This window comes from Lineus longissimus, chromosome 6, assembly GCF_910592395.1.
Source record: "Lineus longissimus chromosome 6, tnLinLong1.2, whole genome shotgun sequence".
NCBI lineage: Eukaryota > Metazoa > Nemertea > Pilidiophora > Heteronemertea > Lineidae > Lineus > Lineus longissimus.
The window spans coordinates 17,338,737-17,356,283 of NC_088313.1; the positions used below are offsets into that span (position 1 = coordinate 17,338,737).

General features: G+C 41.2%; 1 protein-coding gene across 3 annotated transcripts in view; it reads left to right on the forward strand.

Annotated features, from left to right (window-relative positions):
- The first annotated feature begins 1,695 nt into the window (after positions 1-1,695).
- The window catches only part of LOC135489476 (uncharacterized), a 46,815-nt gene continuing 30,963 nt past the window's right edge, over positions 1,696-17,547 (forward strand). For all 3 annotated transcript variants that reach the window (XM_064774849.1, XM_064774850.1, XM_064774852.1), the window contains exons 1-17: positions 1,696-1,837; positions 4,555-4,599; positions 5,191-5,460; positions 5,870-6,053; positions 8,146-8,345; positions 8,705-8,837; positions 9,132-9,243; positions 10,136-10,370; positions 10,729-11,031; positions 11,726-11,991; positions 12,727-13,015; positions 13,654-13,878; positions 14,518-14,632; positions 15,423-15,562; positions 16,073-16,099; positions 16,438-16,549; positions 16,772-17,023. In XM_064774849.1, the coding sequence (XP_064630919.1) occupies positions 1,795-1,837; positions 4,555-4,599; positions 5,191-5,460; positions 5,870-6,053; positions 8,146-8,345; positions 8,705-8,837; positions 9,132-9,243; positions 10,136-10,370; positions 10,729-11,031; positions 11,726-11,991; positions 12,727-13,015; positions 13,654-13,878; positions 14,518-14,632; positions 15,423-15,562; positions 16,073-16,099; positions 16,438-16,549; positions 16,772-17,023 (2,951 nt within the window). In that variant the 5' untranslated portion in view covers positions 1,696-1,794. The remainder of the gene's footprint in view (positions 1,838-4,554; positions 4,600-5,190; positions 5,461-5,869; positions 6,054-8,145; positions 8,346-8,704; positions 8,838-9,131; positions 9,244-10,135; positions 10,371-10,728; positions 11,032-11,725; positions 11,992-12,726; positions 13,016-13,653; positions 13,879-14,517; positions 14,633-15,422; positions 15,563-16,072; positions 16,100-16,437; positions 16,550-16,771; positions 17,024-17,547) is intronic.

A 17,547-nucleotide genomic window follows, 5' to 3' on the forward strand; every position in this document is an offset into this window, starting at 1 on the left:
TGAACAAACATAGCGCCGTCTTTCGCCGAACCATCTAACTAGCTAATTGCCGATCCATTAGCGCGTACACCACGACAAAGCCGAGCTTTTAACAAGCCGGGCGAATTTGTATCGGCAATGGATTGCCGAACCATTTTGTTGTGGTAATGTGGTGGTGTACGTGCAATTGGTCCACCAATATTTCGTGGTGTACGCGCAGATCTCGTCCGCATCCACCAACAAATCCCACGTCGAGTGCCATAGAACAGGAATTATTCGCTGTTGAATCTGCCGGGGTTTTCAAATTTGTTATTGTCGTCTGCTAGCGCTGTTGTAACCGTAGCGGACAGTGACTTGCTGGCACTGTCCGAATCCCCACACTGATCATGTCTGTTGGGGAGTGTCTGGGTATTTGGGGACAATTCTCTCTTTATTTTACTCTCCTGCATGGTATTTATCGGACTATCGAATTATCGAATTTTAAGTGCAATAAAGAAGCGCAGCCAATCCATGTGTTAGTTACTTTTCTTTATCGACTGCGCTTGCAAAGATGGTCTCAGCTTTTCTTCTCACTTGATGAGTAAGTAGTTATGCCATTTTCTTTTTTCCTTTCAATTGTTTCTCTTTTTTTTCTTTTCATTGTTTTATTTAAGAATATATATGTTATGATATGTGCATTGATGTGCCACATGGGTTCTGTCTCGCCGATAGACTTGTCAAGCTGCGTCATCGCTCGCTCAGGTTTTCGGTTGTTTAGCAAAGTACTTACGTAGGCGATTTCACAAAGTCCATCATTGAAGCGAAATGAGATCAAGCTTTATAACATCCAATAAAGGCTTGAGAAAGGCTTTTCAAATATCACCAGATAATTCAAATACGAATGCTTTTGGTCTTCGAGAGTACCAGTAAATATTTTACAATAGTCAACTGTTCTGTAAGACTTTCAGACGTCTGGGTCGGCCCGACCCATGAATTCCGATTGCAAAGGAAAGCCATTAAGATGTCGAGTTAGCACACATGGTCAACTACCTCTCCCTATTCAAACATTTCTTTTGTGAACTACGGGTGGAGCTATAGCTGCTAACATAACAGGCATAACTCATCGTCAGGCCTACCTTTATACTGATAACAGGTGTGACCTTATTCTGTTGACGTTTGGCCACACATTGGTGGAAGATTACTCTGACGTCACGACTGGTTGGCGGGCGACAGAAGGAGTCTGTGATAGCGTCAGCATACTGATACAATACATGCAGACCCCAAATACTAAATTCCAAATTGCTACGGGGTGATAACTCTCTTAGAAGGATTGGACAGCGCTATTCGGCCTGAAAAAGTACCAAGAAAGAATCTTAAAGATATGTTTATAACGTTAACGTTATCTTTAGCAGGGCTACTTCTCACTTTCTAACATCCTTCAACGTCAATAGGCCCTGAGTGTTACCTGCGGTACCTATTCAGTATACTGAGCGCGTGAAAATGACTGGTCGTCCTTTCAGACGGATTTCTGAATCAAGGTTCTAGTTGACCATCGCCGGCCAACTTGGTGTCGCTCAATCCATCGTCTATCCAAGTTGAACATGTTGAATAGCATCGAACGACCATTATGCACAATATATAGCTTGAATGGAATTATCAAAACCGGTCTCAGATAGGTGAAAATAGGGTAAACGTACTTGATATTTCACGGTTCGTGATTTTGATTGCTGCCCGATTGGGTAGTTTGCCTGTCGTCGCTAGGCCTGCAAGTGATTGAAAGAGGGACAGCTGTGTTGTTTTCTACCGAACGCCAAACGGAGAAGACACGATTGGAATATGAAGACGAAACCGGGCCTCGGCATGTGGGCCTTTGTTTTAGGTAAGTAATAACACTTAAGTCAACTTCGTCATTCCCATGTTAATATTAGCTTGATTTTCTAGTAATAAATTAAATATCCTCAACTACTGATGATTTACATGTATTTAAGTTTTCCAACGGAACCTGCTCAGTGTGAATGAGTTTAATATGCTGGCCAATTATTTAATTTGCTTGAGATGTCATTATCACTACCTATTTTGTGACTAGGGCCAGTTATTCTTTGCTTCACTGAACGATACATGTAGCTTGTTAATTACCAATCGACATTTTCCGTTCGAAGACGTTGTTTCTAAACGAGTTGATGTAGAAGTACATACAAAATATCCAGTTTCCGTTTAATGCATGTAGGCCTCGATATTGTAGCCCTTATCAAGCAGTCATGAAACTGTTAAGACAATGTTAAGAATACCGATGGACATTGGAAGCGAACATTAAATGGGTGAAAAGGGTTCATTCCAGAACCAAGCTTTAACATCGGTCTTCATGATCATTTTAGGACTAATCTGAGATTTTGTTTCGATCAATTTAAACCCGAAACAATGATCGTGAAGCGTATCATTCACTTTTTTTCTCAATTGATATCGTTTAGGGTAAACGATATCAATTGTTTACCCTGTTCCCGACACCGGTAAAGTACTCTAAAATGACCCCCCCCCCCAAAAAAAAGATCTGTGCCAATTGTTGGCTATAGAGATCGAGACTCATAACATTCAGTACCTCATAGCATAGCCGCCTTACCCCAGGACATTTAAAACGATTACACCTGTATCAATTAATATTTCAGGAGATGAATAAATAAAGAACTGTTTCATAGAGTTAATTGCGATGTTCTCCTTTCTAACCTTACTTAAACCACACCTAGACGCTAGTCAAACATTTCGATATAATTTCTACCGAACGGTTCACTGGACAAATATAACATATATTTGAAAGGCTATTATTGTGGCTTTCAGAACTTTACGATATTTTGGATAATCTAGGCCATTTTGTCAAAAGGAGAAGACCCGTGGCCACGTAGGCATTAATCATCCCGCTGGGTCATTATCTGGGTTCAAAAAGTGATCGTGACGTGGTTCCGTCTGATGTCAATGGACAGGATTTTCGATAATACCAGGCGTTAGCTAGTTTGACATTTGTTATATCACCGTACCAGGCTATCTCATGACGGGAGAAAAGGTCCCCCGTTCGTGTGGAAGAAGAAAAACCTTCAAAGAGGTGTGGTGGAGAGAAACAAGTCGGTCAGAACGCTTAATGCCAATGTGTGCACACATGCTCATAGTATTAAAAAAATTAAGATCTTTGAAGCAAGTGTTGCAAACCGCAACAATGTTGGATTTCCTGGGGACATGACTTCAAATTAACGAGGTACTGCATGTATTGTACGCGCCGTTCACCGATCCGAAGGTTGACCGCGCTCATCGTTGCTTAACTTCCACTCTAGGGCCAACGCGCCAACCACTGGGCCATAAAGGATTTCCCTCATGGCCGGCGGGTTAAGCCGTGCCATATACCTGGGTGTACTATACACTGCAATGATGTTGTCATGCGCATTAAAAAATGTACACTTTTCAATTTCTGATTGTGACCATTTCGCTTATGGTTTTTGTGTCATATTTATTTTCTTATGTATGTGAGTGAAAAAGAGCGTATAGAATGACAATTACATCGGGTGGGCCACTCAAAATGTGATTGACTGACTTAAACCCCGTTACTCCAAGTGTTAATACAAAATAATAAATATATGCAAGAAGTAAGGGAACCAAATTTATATATTTCTCACCCATGATTATATTCATATGTGTCATAATGGCTAGGAATCCTTGGCAAAATATCGAATATTCTTGATATAATGGGGCATTTTTACAGCATCTTATTCATGGACACATATTGCCAGTTGATGTGTGTTTAATAGGTCTCGGACCGGTACAGTCTTTCTACTTTTTGTTCAATTCCATATTATTTGCTTGTGTACTCATTTGGTTTGTGGCCCACCCGATAAATACGATGTGGAGCCAAGCTCGGGCCTGACCGCCTTCGTCAAAGTTAAAAAATACCAAAGTTCAATGTACATATTGAAAAAGGGGTATTTCATGCATCTTAACCATCCTTCCTATAATTATTGACATTTCTTTAATATAAACTTCAATTTACAGTTTGTTCGGTGTCAACTATTCAACAATTGAAATCATTAATAATAATTCATGCATTGCAAGTAAGATCATTGAAATCAATCTCTATGAATTCATGCTTTGTAGACTTTCTAAACCCATTCGTCATTTCAACATATCTGACATTGTGAAGTCGGTTTAAACGGCTTAACACCATTCCGCAGTTCCTTCATAATGATATCAAGATGATCAATCAAACGCGATATACATGTATACATTATCATAACACCGTACATATTCGATCCTTCCAGTAAGAGTACATGTAGGCCTATCATTGAATTTCGTATTCAATTCAAATAGACTAGCATCAGCCAAGGCCTTGCTGCCCATACATGGAACTGTGCCGTGACGAATTTGCTTTACCCACATCCACATTTAAGAAGAATATCCATCTATTTTCAGTCGTCACTGATTGCTTACTCCGTATTAGACCAATAAATTCACTCCTCATATATGCCCGCAGTAATAGCTTATTCGTCGCTTATCAAGAGACTGCAACGGTCTAACACCAGTGGTTTCACATTTCTAAGAAAATTAATTTACTTTCAGTTGCCCTGGTGGTAGTAATCGAACAAGCCGCTGCCCAGGGTGGTGGTAGGTATAATATTCTCATCTCGAAGTAGCTTCCTAGAATATTTCGGGTATATTCACCTAGTGATTTACAGATTATGACATATTGGCCACCAATGGATCTCGTCAGTACTCTAAATTTAAAGGTAGTATAAAACCATGAGGAACAGTATGAATGCCATAAGTGATTTGTGGCACTCAGCTTGGCCGGGCGATCAAGACACTCGAACTACCAAGATAGAGACTATACTGCCCAATGTTTTGGTGGCATGATACAGTACCTGACACAAGTAAGAAATATCAGATCAATCTATCTTTGGTAATATGTGCATGATAGCGCTCTTTCATAACTTTAAAAAAAAATCACTGTCTTCCAATAATTGTTTGCATTGTTGGGGCCAATTTTGAAATATCGTCAAACGACACCGAGTGCTATCGGGTAGTTTCCACAGACTTAACATTCAAAAGCCTCTGTAAATGGGATAGGAGGCGTCGCTTGCGAATGACACTGATTGACCAAGACATGTGCAGAAATTGCGAAAATTGAATACGGTTGTAAAAAAGAAAACGAACCTTAGATGCAAACTTTTATTCTCATTCTCATTTTACCTTCAGTCACGGCTGGAGTTTTTCTCAAACCATTCTTGAGAGTAAACAACAATATGTTAAAGAGCCTGGATGAAGCCAAGGAGGCATGCATGGCGTATGGTTTGGTCATAGCCACCGAAGACCAGGTCAAAGCATTACCAGGACAAAACAACGGTAGTTACGTGAGGAATGAGTGTGCTTGGATGGCCAATGGGAAGACCGGGTCTCTGGCAGACGGAACAACAGTGACGGAATGTACAATGCAGGCGACAGGCGCTAATGTTTGGTGCATAGCAGGTAGGTTTGTATCTCAACTGGCATATCCTTCAATGCCCCATAGCAGAAATCTGGCCAAAGCAACGAAAAAAAGGCCGGGTCTATTTGGCAAGCCGCTCGCCGAACAGGCATCTTTTTTTGTCCTGTTTGGAGAGCCGCTTGCCAAACAGCACTAAAAAGCCATCCTGTTCGGCCAGCCGGGCTTGCCAAACAGGTAAAAAATCTACCCTGTTTGGCGAGCTGGAGACTTTACTTTAATATTAATGAGTTCGGCTCTCCATTCAGGACAAGAAAAAGTCGCTGTTTGGTAAGCCGGGCTTGCCAAGTAGTCACTTCCAAAAAAAATATTCGGGCCAAATTGCATATAAATTTCTGCTTCTTTTATTTTCATCCGGCCAGCTCTGATTAATGGTATGATTTGTTTTTGCAGGTCCAGATTACACGTGTCCTATGGGTTGGACCTGGCTTCCTGGCTCAATGAGTTGTTTCAAGTACACTCCAAAGGCGAATGCAGCAGCATTTGCAGAAGCAAAGTCAAATTGCAGCGATCTTGGAGGCTATCTTGCTACCATTGACAGCAAAGAGGAACAAACTGCTTTGGAGAATATGGCAGTGTAAGTCCAACTTGCTTGATTATTTTATGGGCAGAACATTGACAGATCAGGTAGACAGCCGCCATGGCCGTTCTAAAATGGGTAGGGCCGGAGGTAATGGGGTTGAGTTTTTTTAACCCGCACTCCGCACAATCAAGGCTAACTTCCTGAATGATCATATGTAATCTCCCTATTTAGTGTCTGTCTTGGATAGGTTCCATTCGTGTCGAAAAGATAGGTAACATAATATCCTTCTAAGGTATCCTTCTAGAGTGTCATTGGTGAAACTGATAATGATCCATTATTCGTTTCGAACCTAGATTCTTTAACATGTTTAAGGGCCGAAGAAGTTAACATTAACACCTGGTTGCCTCATGATTGGTTTAGGAGGGCCTGTGATGAGCAATCTTGTGTTTAACTGATACTTAAAATCTGCTTCAACATTAATGACAATATACATGCAGGGCCGTATTTAGAGGGGGGGCAGGGGGGGCAGCTGCCCCCCCTGTGCAATAAATGTTGAAGAAAAAAAATTTCAGACAGTAATAAAAAGACAGACTAATCTTAGCCATAGCTTTACCAGCATGATAGCAGCATATGGATAGCAGATGTTATCAACTCAGGTGCAACCCTTATAATCTGCAAATTAACATTTTCTGTCCAAATGTGGTATTTTCGTAAAATACTTCATAAAAGTGGTCCTTTTTAGCTCACCTCTAAGCAGAGGTGAGCTTATCCCATACCGTGGCGTCCGTCGTCCGTCGTCGTCGTCATCGTCGTCGTCGTCGTCGTCGTCGTCGTCGTCGTCGTCCGTCGTCGTCCGTCGTCCGTTAGCAGGGCACGTTTCGTAACTGTTAGAGCTATTGAGTTGAAACTTGGTACACATGTACCCTTATGTAATGACACCTTGGAGACCAAGTTTCGGTCCGATTCGTTTCATGGTTTGGCCACCAGGGGGCCAAACGTTAAAAGTGAAAATATGCAATATCTCCCTTAATAGTAGTCGGGAAATTTTGAAAAAAATATGGTAGGTACTTCTAGCAAAGGTGCATCATATATCCTCCGGGTTTTTGATTTGACCTCCTTTTCAAGGTCACAGAGGTCAAATGGTGTAAATTGGCCGTTAGGATGTAACGATGGCACGTTTCTAAACTGCAATGACTATTGATACCAAATTTGGTACACATTTACCCCTTAGTCAGGTGATCTCAGGGACCGAAGTTTGGTCCAATATGATTCACCACTTGACCACCAGGGGGCAAAATCCAAAAACCTTAAAAATGTGATTATTCCTTAACTTCTTGCCCGATTGCCACCAATTTGATATCATGGGTACATCTAACCACCATACAGTATATGTCGCACAGGTTTTTAATTTGACCTTCTTGTCAAGGTCACAGAGGTCAAATGGCGTAAATTCGCCGTCAGGCCGTAACTATGGCACGTTTCTTAACTGCAATGACTATTGATCACAAATTAAGGACACATGTACCACTTGGTCAGGTGATCTCAGGTACCGAAGTTTGGTGCGATCTGATTTGCCGTTTGGCCTCCAGGGAGGGGGCCAAATCCTAAATTCTTCAAAATGCCATTATTCCTAGTAATGACTTGCCCGATTTTATATCATAGGTACATCTAATTCTAACAACCATTCAATGTGTCACCTGGGTCTTCTTTGGTTTGCCCTACTTTTCAAGGTCACAGAGGTCGAATGTACTGTAAATTGGCCATTTTGGGGAAATTGTAATTGCTTGGACCTACATCAAACCTAACACTACATGACACAATACCATGCTCTTTATCCATCTTTCCTCCACATGAGGTGAGCACAATGGCCCTGGCCATTTCATTTAGAGTAAAAATACTATTGATTCACACTTCCAAATGCCAGGAAAATGCCATTTCAGACCTTTTATTTTCAAATTTTTCTTGGGGGAGGGCCCCCAGACCCCCCCCCCGTTCAGATGCGCCTGCGGCGCATGCAGATCGCCTTCGGCGATCTGTCCCACGGCGATCTATCCCACTGCCCCCCCTGGACAAAAAAGTTAAATACGGCCCTGACATGTAAGCCTATATATAAAAGAGGCTTGTCATACTGTTTTTATTATTGCAGTGACGGGCCTGCCTTCATCGGACTTAATGGCGACCCTGCCGTGTGGAATGACGGAAGCATGCGACCGGCAAAGCTACCTTCCAACGTTACATACACCTCTACCCCCGCCTCTGCTAAATGTGCTGGCGTCGACAAAAATTCAACTGATAAATGGATCAAGATGGTCTGCGCCACGAAAAATCCCTACATTTGTGAAATGGGTACGCTACTCTCATAAATGAGCCAAATTCTCGTCCGAGTACATTGTTTTTGTATGACCTACATATAAGTACATCGATTATATATGGCCTGCTTCCGAGCACGTGTAATGACACTCGCCAGCTCGACGTAACTTGGCATGCATGTATGCTGTTTTATATCATTGCACACACAAGCACTTTACGTCTATTATAACCCCAGCGAATACCCAGGGTCCTACACGTGATTCCTCTCCTTGCAGTATATTAGGATTGATGTGATATTTGAAAAATTCATTTTAGGTTTTTGAATTTCACCTGAACAAATACTTAATAATTGATGTTCGAGTTGATCACATACATATAAAGTTGGTTTTTTGCAGATCTCGGAAAAGCTCCAAACTTTACTGTTAGTTTTGAGTCTTCCTATGTAACCACCGGTGGGGCATTAAGTGGAAACTGCATGATGAATATAATTCCAGTCGTACTGAGAAACGATCTCTCCAAGAAATATGCGTAAGTCGATATGGAATGGCGGAAACCGCCGTTTTTACATTACAAACATGACAAATGAAAGGACAAGAACACCTCACAACACGTTTTCACTTCTTATAACTTTTTTGATTTGTCAGTGCAGCAAAGCCAGAGAAGCGTTACATGGATCTAGAGCTCTTGCTTCAAAATATCACTATTATCCAAAATAAGTCAATATGCCAATTATTTTTTGGGAGAAAAGAATTTTTGCTGAGGTTTTTTGCCATTTATCCCCACTGAAGCTTTATTATTCAATACATGTACTGTTTTTTTCAGAGCTGAAAAGAATCTTCTGTGCACTGCTATGACTGGGGTAGACGTATCTGGACCTTATGTCAGTATTTTGACGGTCAAAGTAATATTCCCCAACACAACTGAAGCTATTTTGGTAAGTGCATGTACGTTTGTATTGTTGCGTACATTTTCTCAAGGCTCTGAAGGTCAGGACGGATTTTCCTCGCTCGGAACACAAGACAGAGAGGACAACACCATTTTCTCTTTAATGCATTTTCTGTTCTATGCAAATGGAAAAAGCCAAAAAACTCTGAACTTAGCAATGTGAATTATTTACGAAAATATTGATTAAAATAGCTATTTCCCATGAATTTTCAAATGGTGGTGATGTCGCATCATAATCATATATACATTGGTCAACGATCTGATAAAATTGTAAACGTGGTATTTGCCTACATAATCAGCGTCATGAAAATATCTAGTTCAGTACAAAGTTTCGGAATCACTCGAGGATTTTCCACACACGATATTCTAAAAAGGACGCAGTGTCGACGGCTTGTATCCACGTAGTTGCTGATCGAAAAGGACGCAGTGTCGACGGCCTGTATTGACGTAGTTGCTGATCGACAAAGGACGCAGTGTCGACGGCTTGTATCGACGTAGTTGCTGATCGAAAAGGACGCAGTGTCGACGGCTTGTATCGACGTAGTTGCTGATCGACAAAGGACGCAGTGTCGACGGCTGGTATCGACGTAGTTGCTGATCGAACTTTGAATAGCTAGAGATTGGCCGCAAAACATCAAACAGATAGTAAAAACGAAGACTTTTGCATGGCAGGAACATCCAAAATAGTCACACTGTACAACTGATTCTTTCTGATCTCACGTGGAATCTCATGTAGTATGAGGAAAATGTACATTGTATTTCGCAACGTCCCACTCGGCTCCAGTAGGTGAATTGTCATGGTGTTAATGTCTTGCTTTAAATTAAAATATTAGCTTTTTCTAATCTTCGTCATTTCATGCGGATATTTCTTTCTTATCCAGACGCAGAGAATCAGGGTGACATTCATGATTAGAAGTGACAACTACGCAAAAACGCTTGACTGTTCCCGATATTTAAAGGCAAATATCCCTGCCCCTATGCCTAACATAGATGCGGGTGGAGGATGCGCAGTGCTTAAACTCCACACAAATCAATACACGACATTGGACGCTGGTGTAAGCTGTAATACACATAGCGCCTATGATATGAAAAGGAGCTGTCTTCCCTACGAAAAAGGTAAGGTCAGTCTTGATGTAGCATCAGATGCATTACCGGCTTCTATGTGCTATGAGCTGATAAGGCCAGATGTCTTTTTTCAAAAACAGTTCGATCCATTCTTTTGTTTGACGCATCAGATGGCCTTTAAGATCTTTTACTGAGCCGTAACAGATCGTTCGAAATCATCAGTTCGAATGAACCTATCGTTCTTTCCTTTGCCCTTTTTTGCCTGCCTAGTACTTTTCTTTTGCGAAAAACTTGCACTCAAGGGGTTATGTCTCAAAGTGTCTTTAACACTGAGCCTGAGTTTGTATACACTACGGTAGACTTAAGTACACACTTTCCTTCCATATGATATGTTTGTGGTTTTTTCCAGCCTGCACTGCATTCTCAGCTAAAGTCGAAAGTAAAGGTCTAGCCACAAACCAATTCTTCACCGCGTATGGACCTGACCAACCGAATCCCAATGATACATACGTGATGACGGAGGAACGATGCGCGGCGATATGCAAGAACCACAAACCCTTCATCTGCTTGTCATATAGTTACGAGCTGGCGCCGAATGCCAAACCCGTAACTGGCGTCTGTAAAATATCACCACAGAGAGCGTCAATGTACAATGCAAGTGAGCAGGTCACGGCTGCTAATACTAGTTATTATGAGCGTGCTTGCCCTATGTGTAAGTATATCCTTTTGGATAAGACACTTTTTTGGTTTATCCTGTCCTGGTCATGATATGATTTATTCCTGCCCATCTTATTTCAAATTACGTTTGAGAACAAGATTACACAATACCCACTAAATGATATCACCCCGTCCCAATTAAAACAATAGGGCATACACCTGTGTCCTTGATCTGGGTCAGACATCATATATTTTGATCGACTTTCATTAACAGGTAGCTGTAAACAGTGCCCATCAATAGATGCCGTATCCAGAACTCAGTTTTACTCATTATTGCGTGAAATTGGAGCTTTATACAACGTTAGTAAAGTGAATCTGTCCTCAAGTTCGGGGAGGGGTGGCTGACCGAATCTGGATCTGCTCGTGCTTTTGGTAGTGCGTGGGTATGCGTGGATGAAGTGGGGACGAAGTGGATAAGAAAGCGTGTAAAGTACTGTGGAACCTCCCTTAGCGGACACCTCTCTATTAAGGACAACCTCTCTATTAAGGACACTAGTTTAGGTCCTAAATTGGTTGTTTCCATTCAGTTTGACCTCTTTAATCAGGACACCTCTCTATTAAGGACAGCACTTGCCAGTCCCGAGGGTGTCCTTAATAGAGAGGTTCTACTGTATAAAAATGCGTGATGCAATAATTGGTCAATGTGCCTGTCATTAAACCGTCACCCACACCTTGTTTTCTTTTTTTAGTTGTGGAAGCACCAGTCAGTCGAAGGGTGTCCATAAAGCAGACCTTCAAACCAACAACCCAGCCAGAATGCGCTAGAAGTAATGGTGGGGCTGACCTCTTTATCGCTGCAGCCCTCGTGCAGGAAAGCTTCATTGCAGACACTATTACTGCCTTGAAGGATGCCCTTGTGAGCGGCTGTGGCTTCATTACAGGGATGATTTCCGTTCAAGTCACAGGGTTTGGGAATGTTTTAGCCAAACCAAATGTTACGGATGGATCAGTCGAGGTAAGTTACGGACTAGCATAGTTATAGGCAGAAAAGATATCACTCCGTCTATGCTGCACGCAGCTCTAGTTTCAAACTTCCTTTTCTACATGCAGAGTACCTCTCGTTTTGGTCGCATCTCATAAACCGGCAAGGATATCAAGCAAAAAACACTGAATCAGTGAATATGATGGCTAGTTAATTTTAGGCGCGAGGTTCAAATACCGTAAGCGAAATTGTGATCACCAATGATAAGAGATTAAAAAGACTTTTTCTGATCTTAAAATTGTAATTGAACCTCTCTGATGAATCTGATAGGCTGCCTCATTGTAATGATGTGGCAGCATCTCGCATAGAAATATGATCGAAATATACGGTAATGGTGTGAGGAAAGACGGAGCGACTGATCACTAGCGCGGAGAATGCGTCGTGCCTTTTCTGTTAAAGGACTCTTCGGAGTTGTTGTGTTCGTGATTGGTGAATAAAACCCAGCATTTTCGATTCATGCATATATTTCTTGGCGTGTATTTCGAAGCCAAGTGAGCGGTTTTTCGTGCTACTACGGTTAGACATCAATTGGGTTTATTGGCATAGTGGCCCCGTCTTAGTCTTCAGAGCTCCCTTGAGTTGATATCACTAGCCGAATATGTATTTGAACGGCAGGCTCAAGGAATCATTGAGCAATGAGCCAATTTTATATTTTGTCAACTTCAGTCGTAGACTTGATAAGATTTGTTAGTCACTTTTGCATTTCAGATCGACGACAGCTTCACCTTTGTACCGGCAACGCCTCTCATTTCTGACGCACTCATTTCGTCCTGCATCAATACAATCGTAAATAACACTAACCTAACGTCTGCGACTAATTACTCTCTTGGACCTCTCTGCCAAAACGTAACTGCAATGCCGATTACTCCCAACCCGGTACTAGCGGTATTGGCACTTGACGATACAAGGGATTGTACCTACACCAACAAACGCCCGTTTCCTTCGTCAGTTTATTTCTTGAACGCTATTTCCCAACCACCAATGTGTCTCAATCAAAGTAAGTAAAGTAAAGTTTCACCACAGAATTAGACAGGATTCGTACCCGCACCGATCGATCTCTCACAACACCCACTCGCCAGCAGCGCTCGCCATTGGACTACAAAATATGTGGTAGCTTGTTGCATGCAAAGTGTAAGTGTATAGTACGTACAATGCCAGAGACCACCCCCGCGACGTCCGAGATGAAGCCGCTAATGGCTTTACGTCAACTCTACCTAAATTTTTTTCCTTTTTACGTAGGAGCTTAGAAATTACACGCAAAAGATTTATGACATTCGGCGTTGATAAGCTCGGAGACATTTACCATGAAAAAAATACCAGTGTTGAGTTCTCGTTTTTAAACATTAGATGGGGGTCGAACCCTCTTTAAAAATAGTCGGAGCGTTACTAACGGAAACCAGCACTGATATTTTTTTTCAGTCATGTCAAAACGTAGGACCAGCCAGACAAAATGAGGCTCTAATTAGGTGATTGAGCACCGCCAACTTATACTTGGCAGCACCGAGGTTTGCATTTCGTTTCATCAAGTAAAAAGGTCGAAGTTCATGATTTTCATGTACTCATGTCAGAATGCGAAGCTGTGCCACCCGAGCTGCTTCTTTTCTTCAAGTTTGTTTTCCGTATTTTAACGTTTAGGTCCACTTGGTTACAAGTATGAAAAAGGACAATGCTCCAAACTGGGCCCTACGACAGGAATTGCTAATGTTAATCTACCAGCGTGTACCGCTCAGTGCGAGGCAAAGGGGGAAAACTGTACCGCCTTTGCTTGGAATTCAACGAATCAGCAATGTGACATACTAAAGGACGGATGTGAAATTAAGTTAGACAGTACCATGGCTGGGAGCTACTACACAAAGGAATGTAAGTAATTTAAATTTAGATACGACTTCCCCTGCTCTTTCCAAGCAATTCTAGACATCAACTTGACGGGTTTTTCTGTTTTAATGTCAGGTTCGTGATTAACCTGAGTTGAACAACCCAATCCAGGCTGATATAAACAGCAATGTCACTGCAATGTACACCCTGGTGCTAATTTCATCTAAGAAGCTGGTTGTCATAACGTGGTGTTATTTTTCTGTCTTTTCGTGTTATCTCTAGGATTTATCCGACTATAATTTTGAAACATGAACAGAATGCTTTGAATATGAATTTGACTGACTGATGATCTTGTTTCAACTTGGTTGTGGTTGCTTGTAGCTAATGTTGTGTACACTATATACGTTAGGTGACTGATTGAAAAAATAAAGTGACTGATTGTACCTGCAGTAATGACGTCTGAGTCATGATCATTCAACCTCCAGAAAAATGGTTTTAAGACAGCTTTTGACTCACCGATGTCGTACTCTAATTAGGCATTAGAAAATATTCCTGAAATGATTTTTTTGTTAGTCTGAAGCGGAGATAAGTCATCAATCTCATGTAAAATATGCGTTGCTGCGTTTAGGTAAGATTATACTATGAAATCAGTCAATAGCTGACTTGTAACCTTTTAAACTTCAGCTAAGGCATGCCTTAATTCACAAGGTTTTACTGATGTGTCGACGTATGTAAAGGAAGTTGTCGCTCTGTATATCGGTCAACCTGGTGCTTCGAACAAAAGGAATGATTTATGCAGGTAGGTCGGCCATGTAGAATTAACGAAATGAGCGGAATAAGCGGAATGAGCGGATTCTGGGCTTCAATCACGCGGAAAAGCCAGTATTTGTCGCCAAGATCGTCGCCATGCCTGAAATCTGAAGATGAAAGGAGGTATACGGTACAGCGCTGCGGACGGCTACTGACTGAACTAAACTGTCCCTACAGACCAGTTTTCATGCCCTCATTGCGAGTCGTGGCTTAAGGACTGTAAAAAGCGATTTTCACATAATCTTTGCGCGTATCGAACAAATTAAAACTTAATGAATTCATTAAGTTCCATTCTGTATGAAATTATACCAGACTTTGTTCAGAATCCGCTCATTCCGCTCATTCCACTTATTCCACATGGCCAGGTAGGTCTGCTTCTCAAAGTGTTCGCTTTCCTCTCTCTGTTCATTTTTGAAACTTCTACCGTACGTATCATACCGTATCAAACAATTTATAGAAGACAATGCGCAAAAATGTGGACATTATGATTTCATGGACACCGTTTGATAATAAACGATCTGAGCGGCAGCGAAATACTCAGAATGGACGTTGAAAAGGTATAATTGGATGATATATTATACTGACTAGTGTTTAAATGCTTTTACCTAAACATCATGTTCAGGTACATTAACAACAGACTTTAGCCATATAAGTTGCTGCCAAACCTCCACTTAAAATATAAGTATCATGCAATTTATTTTCATGTAGCGACTTTGCTCAAACTATGAATGGGTACAACGGTCACTCTAACACACTTTTGTTTTATTCCCACTGTCTAGTGACGCCAAATACGTTGCCATCCAAAAGGAATTCACCAGTAACACGAGCACTCTTATGACCAGTTGCGGAACCCTTCAAATTATGAGTTTGATGACAGCCAATCAAGTGGCTACGGCCTACAGAAACATGACATGCATGAGTAAGTACATAGTACGGATAATCCAATCTGATACATTTGTTTCCGAGTTCAACGCCCCTTTTACGATTGAGGAAAGGGAGAGGAGTAAAAGCAAATAATAGAATATAAAGAAGCCAGACGCCAACAGAAAAAGAACGGGAATATTGGGATAAGATGCAAATATCAGTTTTGCCGATGTCTTGTCGAAACGTTGACGCCGATGGCCGCGGATATACGTGATTATTGATTTTACATGAAAACAATTCCTGAAATGTGTCGATCGATTGACTTGTTATCTTGATCAATCAATATCATCTCGGGCGATCGAAATGATTTAGGTCGATCACTTGATATGATCATCTTAATTGCCCATGATCTCGATCGATCATGAAATTGCTGGAAATTTTTTTTCATGTGATGCCCTTTCCCGGCCCCCGTACAGGTATTAATAGTCTTTTATATAATTTTGATAATGCATGTATCGGATTTTTAAGCGTGTTATTTCGTAACAATGACTATCTTCCTTTACAGATGGGGTAGGCTGGCCAGAAATCAAAGGTAACGTTTATATTCATTGTTCTTTATCACATGGTTGTTATTAGGTATTTCTTTGGCCCTAATAAGTGTGGCAATAAAGGCATAACATTTAAGGTTACATCGGGTGGTTTAACAATGGAGAAATGGATGACTTTTTGATATTAGGGTATCAGAACATGTCATCTTATGAAGGGCCTGCTCGTCTAATAGAGAGGCATACCGTCTGTGACATCGTATATTTGCTTCAGATGCAATAAAGTGGTAAAGTTTAAGATTCTGTGAACTCAACTGGTTAGTAAGAAAATTTTTATGATGGATGATGAGTTCAGTTAATTCAATTGATTGTTTTCTTTCTCTAGAACCCAGTACTTGCAAAGTGAGGGAGTGCAAAGATTCAGTGATGAGTTATTTAACAGGCGACGTGATCCCTGGTATTGTGAAAGGCGGCGGAGCCTTATTCAATGCAGCCATGTAAGTAAACTTAATATACTATGGCCCTATACGTTTTGAAAATATTGTCAGGGAAGAGGCATAGCCTATCAAAAAGCGAACTAACCCTATCAAAAAGGTATTTTAACAAAGATGTACCTGTACCTACATGTACCAATATGTTTGTGCATACAATCCAGTTGGCAGTAGAGTCAAATGACAGAGTTAGCAAACTTCTTTTAATTGATACCTGCAATATTTCAGGAAACATCAATTTGTGAAGAGCGAGTGTCTCGACATGATGAAGACTTGTTCCAATATGACCCAATATTACGGAGTTGAGGGGCTGAGTTTAATCTTCACCGTATTCCAATACGTTTACCCACAAATTGAGCAGTTCCCAGGGCCAATGGACGAGTGCCAAGAGAGGTTCTTCACTGATGAGGTTGTGAAGTTTGTCAACTTTCATGCCAGTTCAACCAAAGGGGTACAGATTGTAGCTGCGGACCTTTGCACGTACGTCCAACGTTAACTTGTTTATCCCTCCCATTATTCATTTCCAGTATGGCTAATCTCGTTTCTCTTTGCTCTATAAGGTCATAGATATTCATGCATTCTCTGAATAATGCACTATATGAGTCACAGCCACTTTTGTGTAATTAATCAGCGTCAAGTCTGATAGCCAAGGTTACTCCTCTGACCAATTCACACGTCTGGAAATAAAGACAATGACTAGATGAAGGAATAGATTTTTGGGACTGACCTTGTAAAAGTAAAAAGTGAGCACAGTGGAACCCCGGTAACACGACCACTCATGGGACCGAGGTTGAATGATGAAGTTGAAAATCCGGGGACAAAATGCATGATTAAGTTATCCCGCCGAAATTGTTGAACTTTTTCATTAGTTCAAAATTCTGAAAGATTTTCCAAGCCAAAACATTTTTGGGGCTGATGATGTTTCTTCATTTTGAGCAGAAAAAAAAACAAGTGAAAAAAATATTTGATAAATATTTCCCGTTACATGCATGTACCATTTGCTT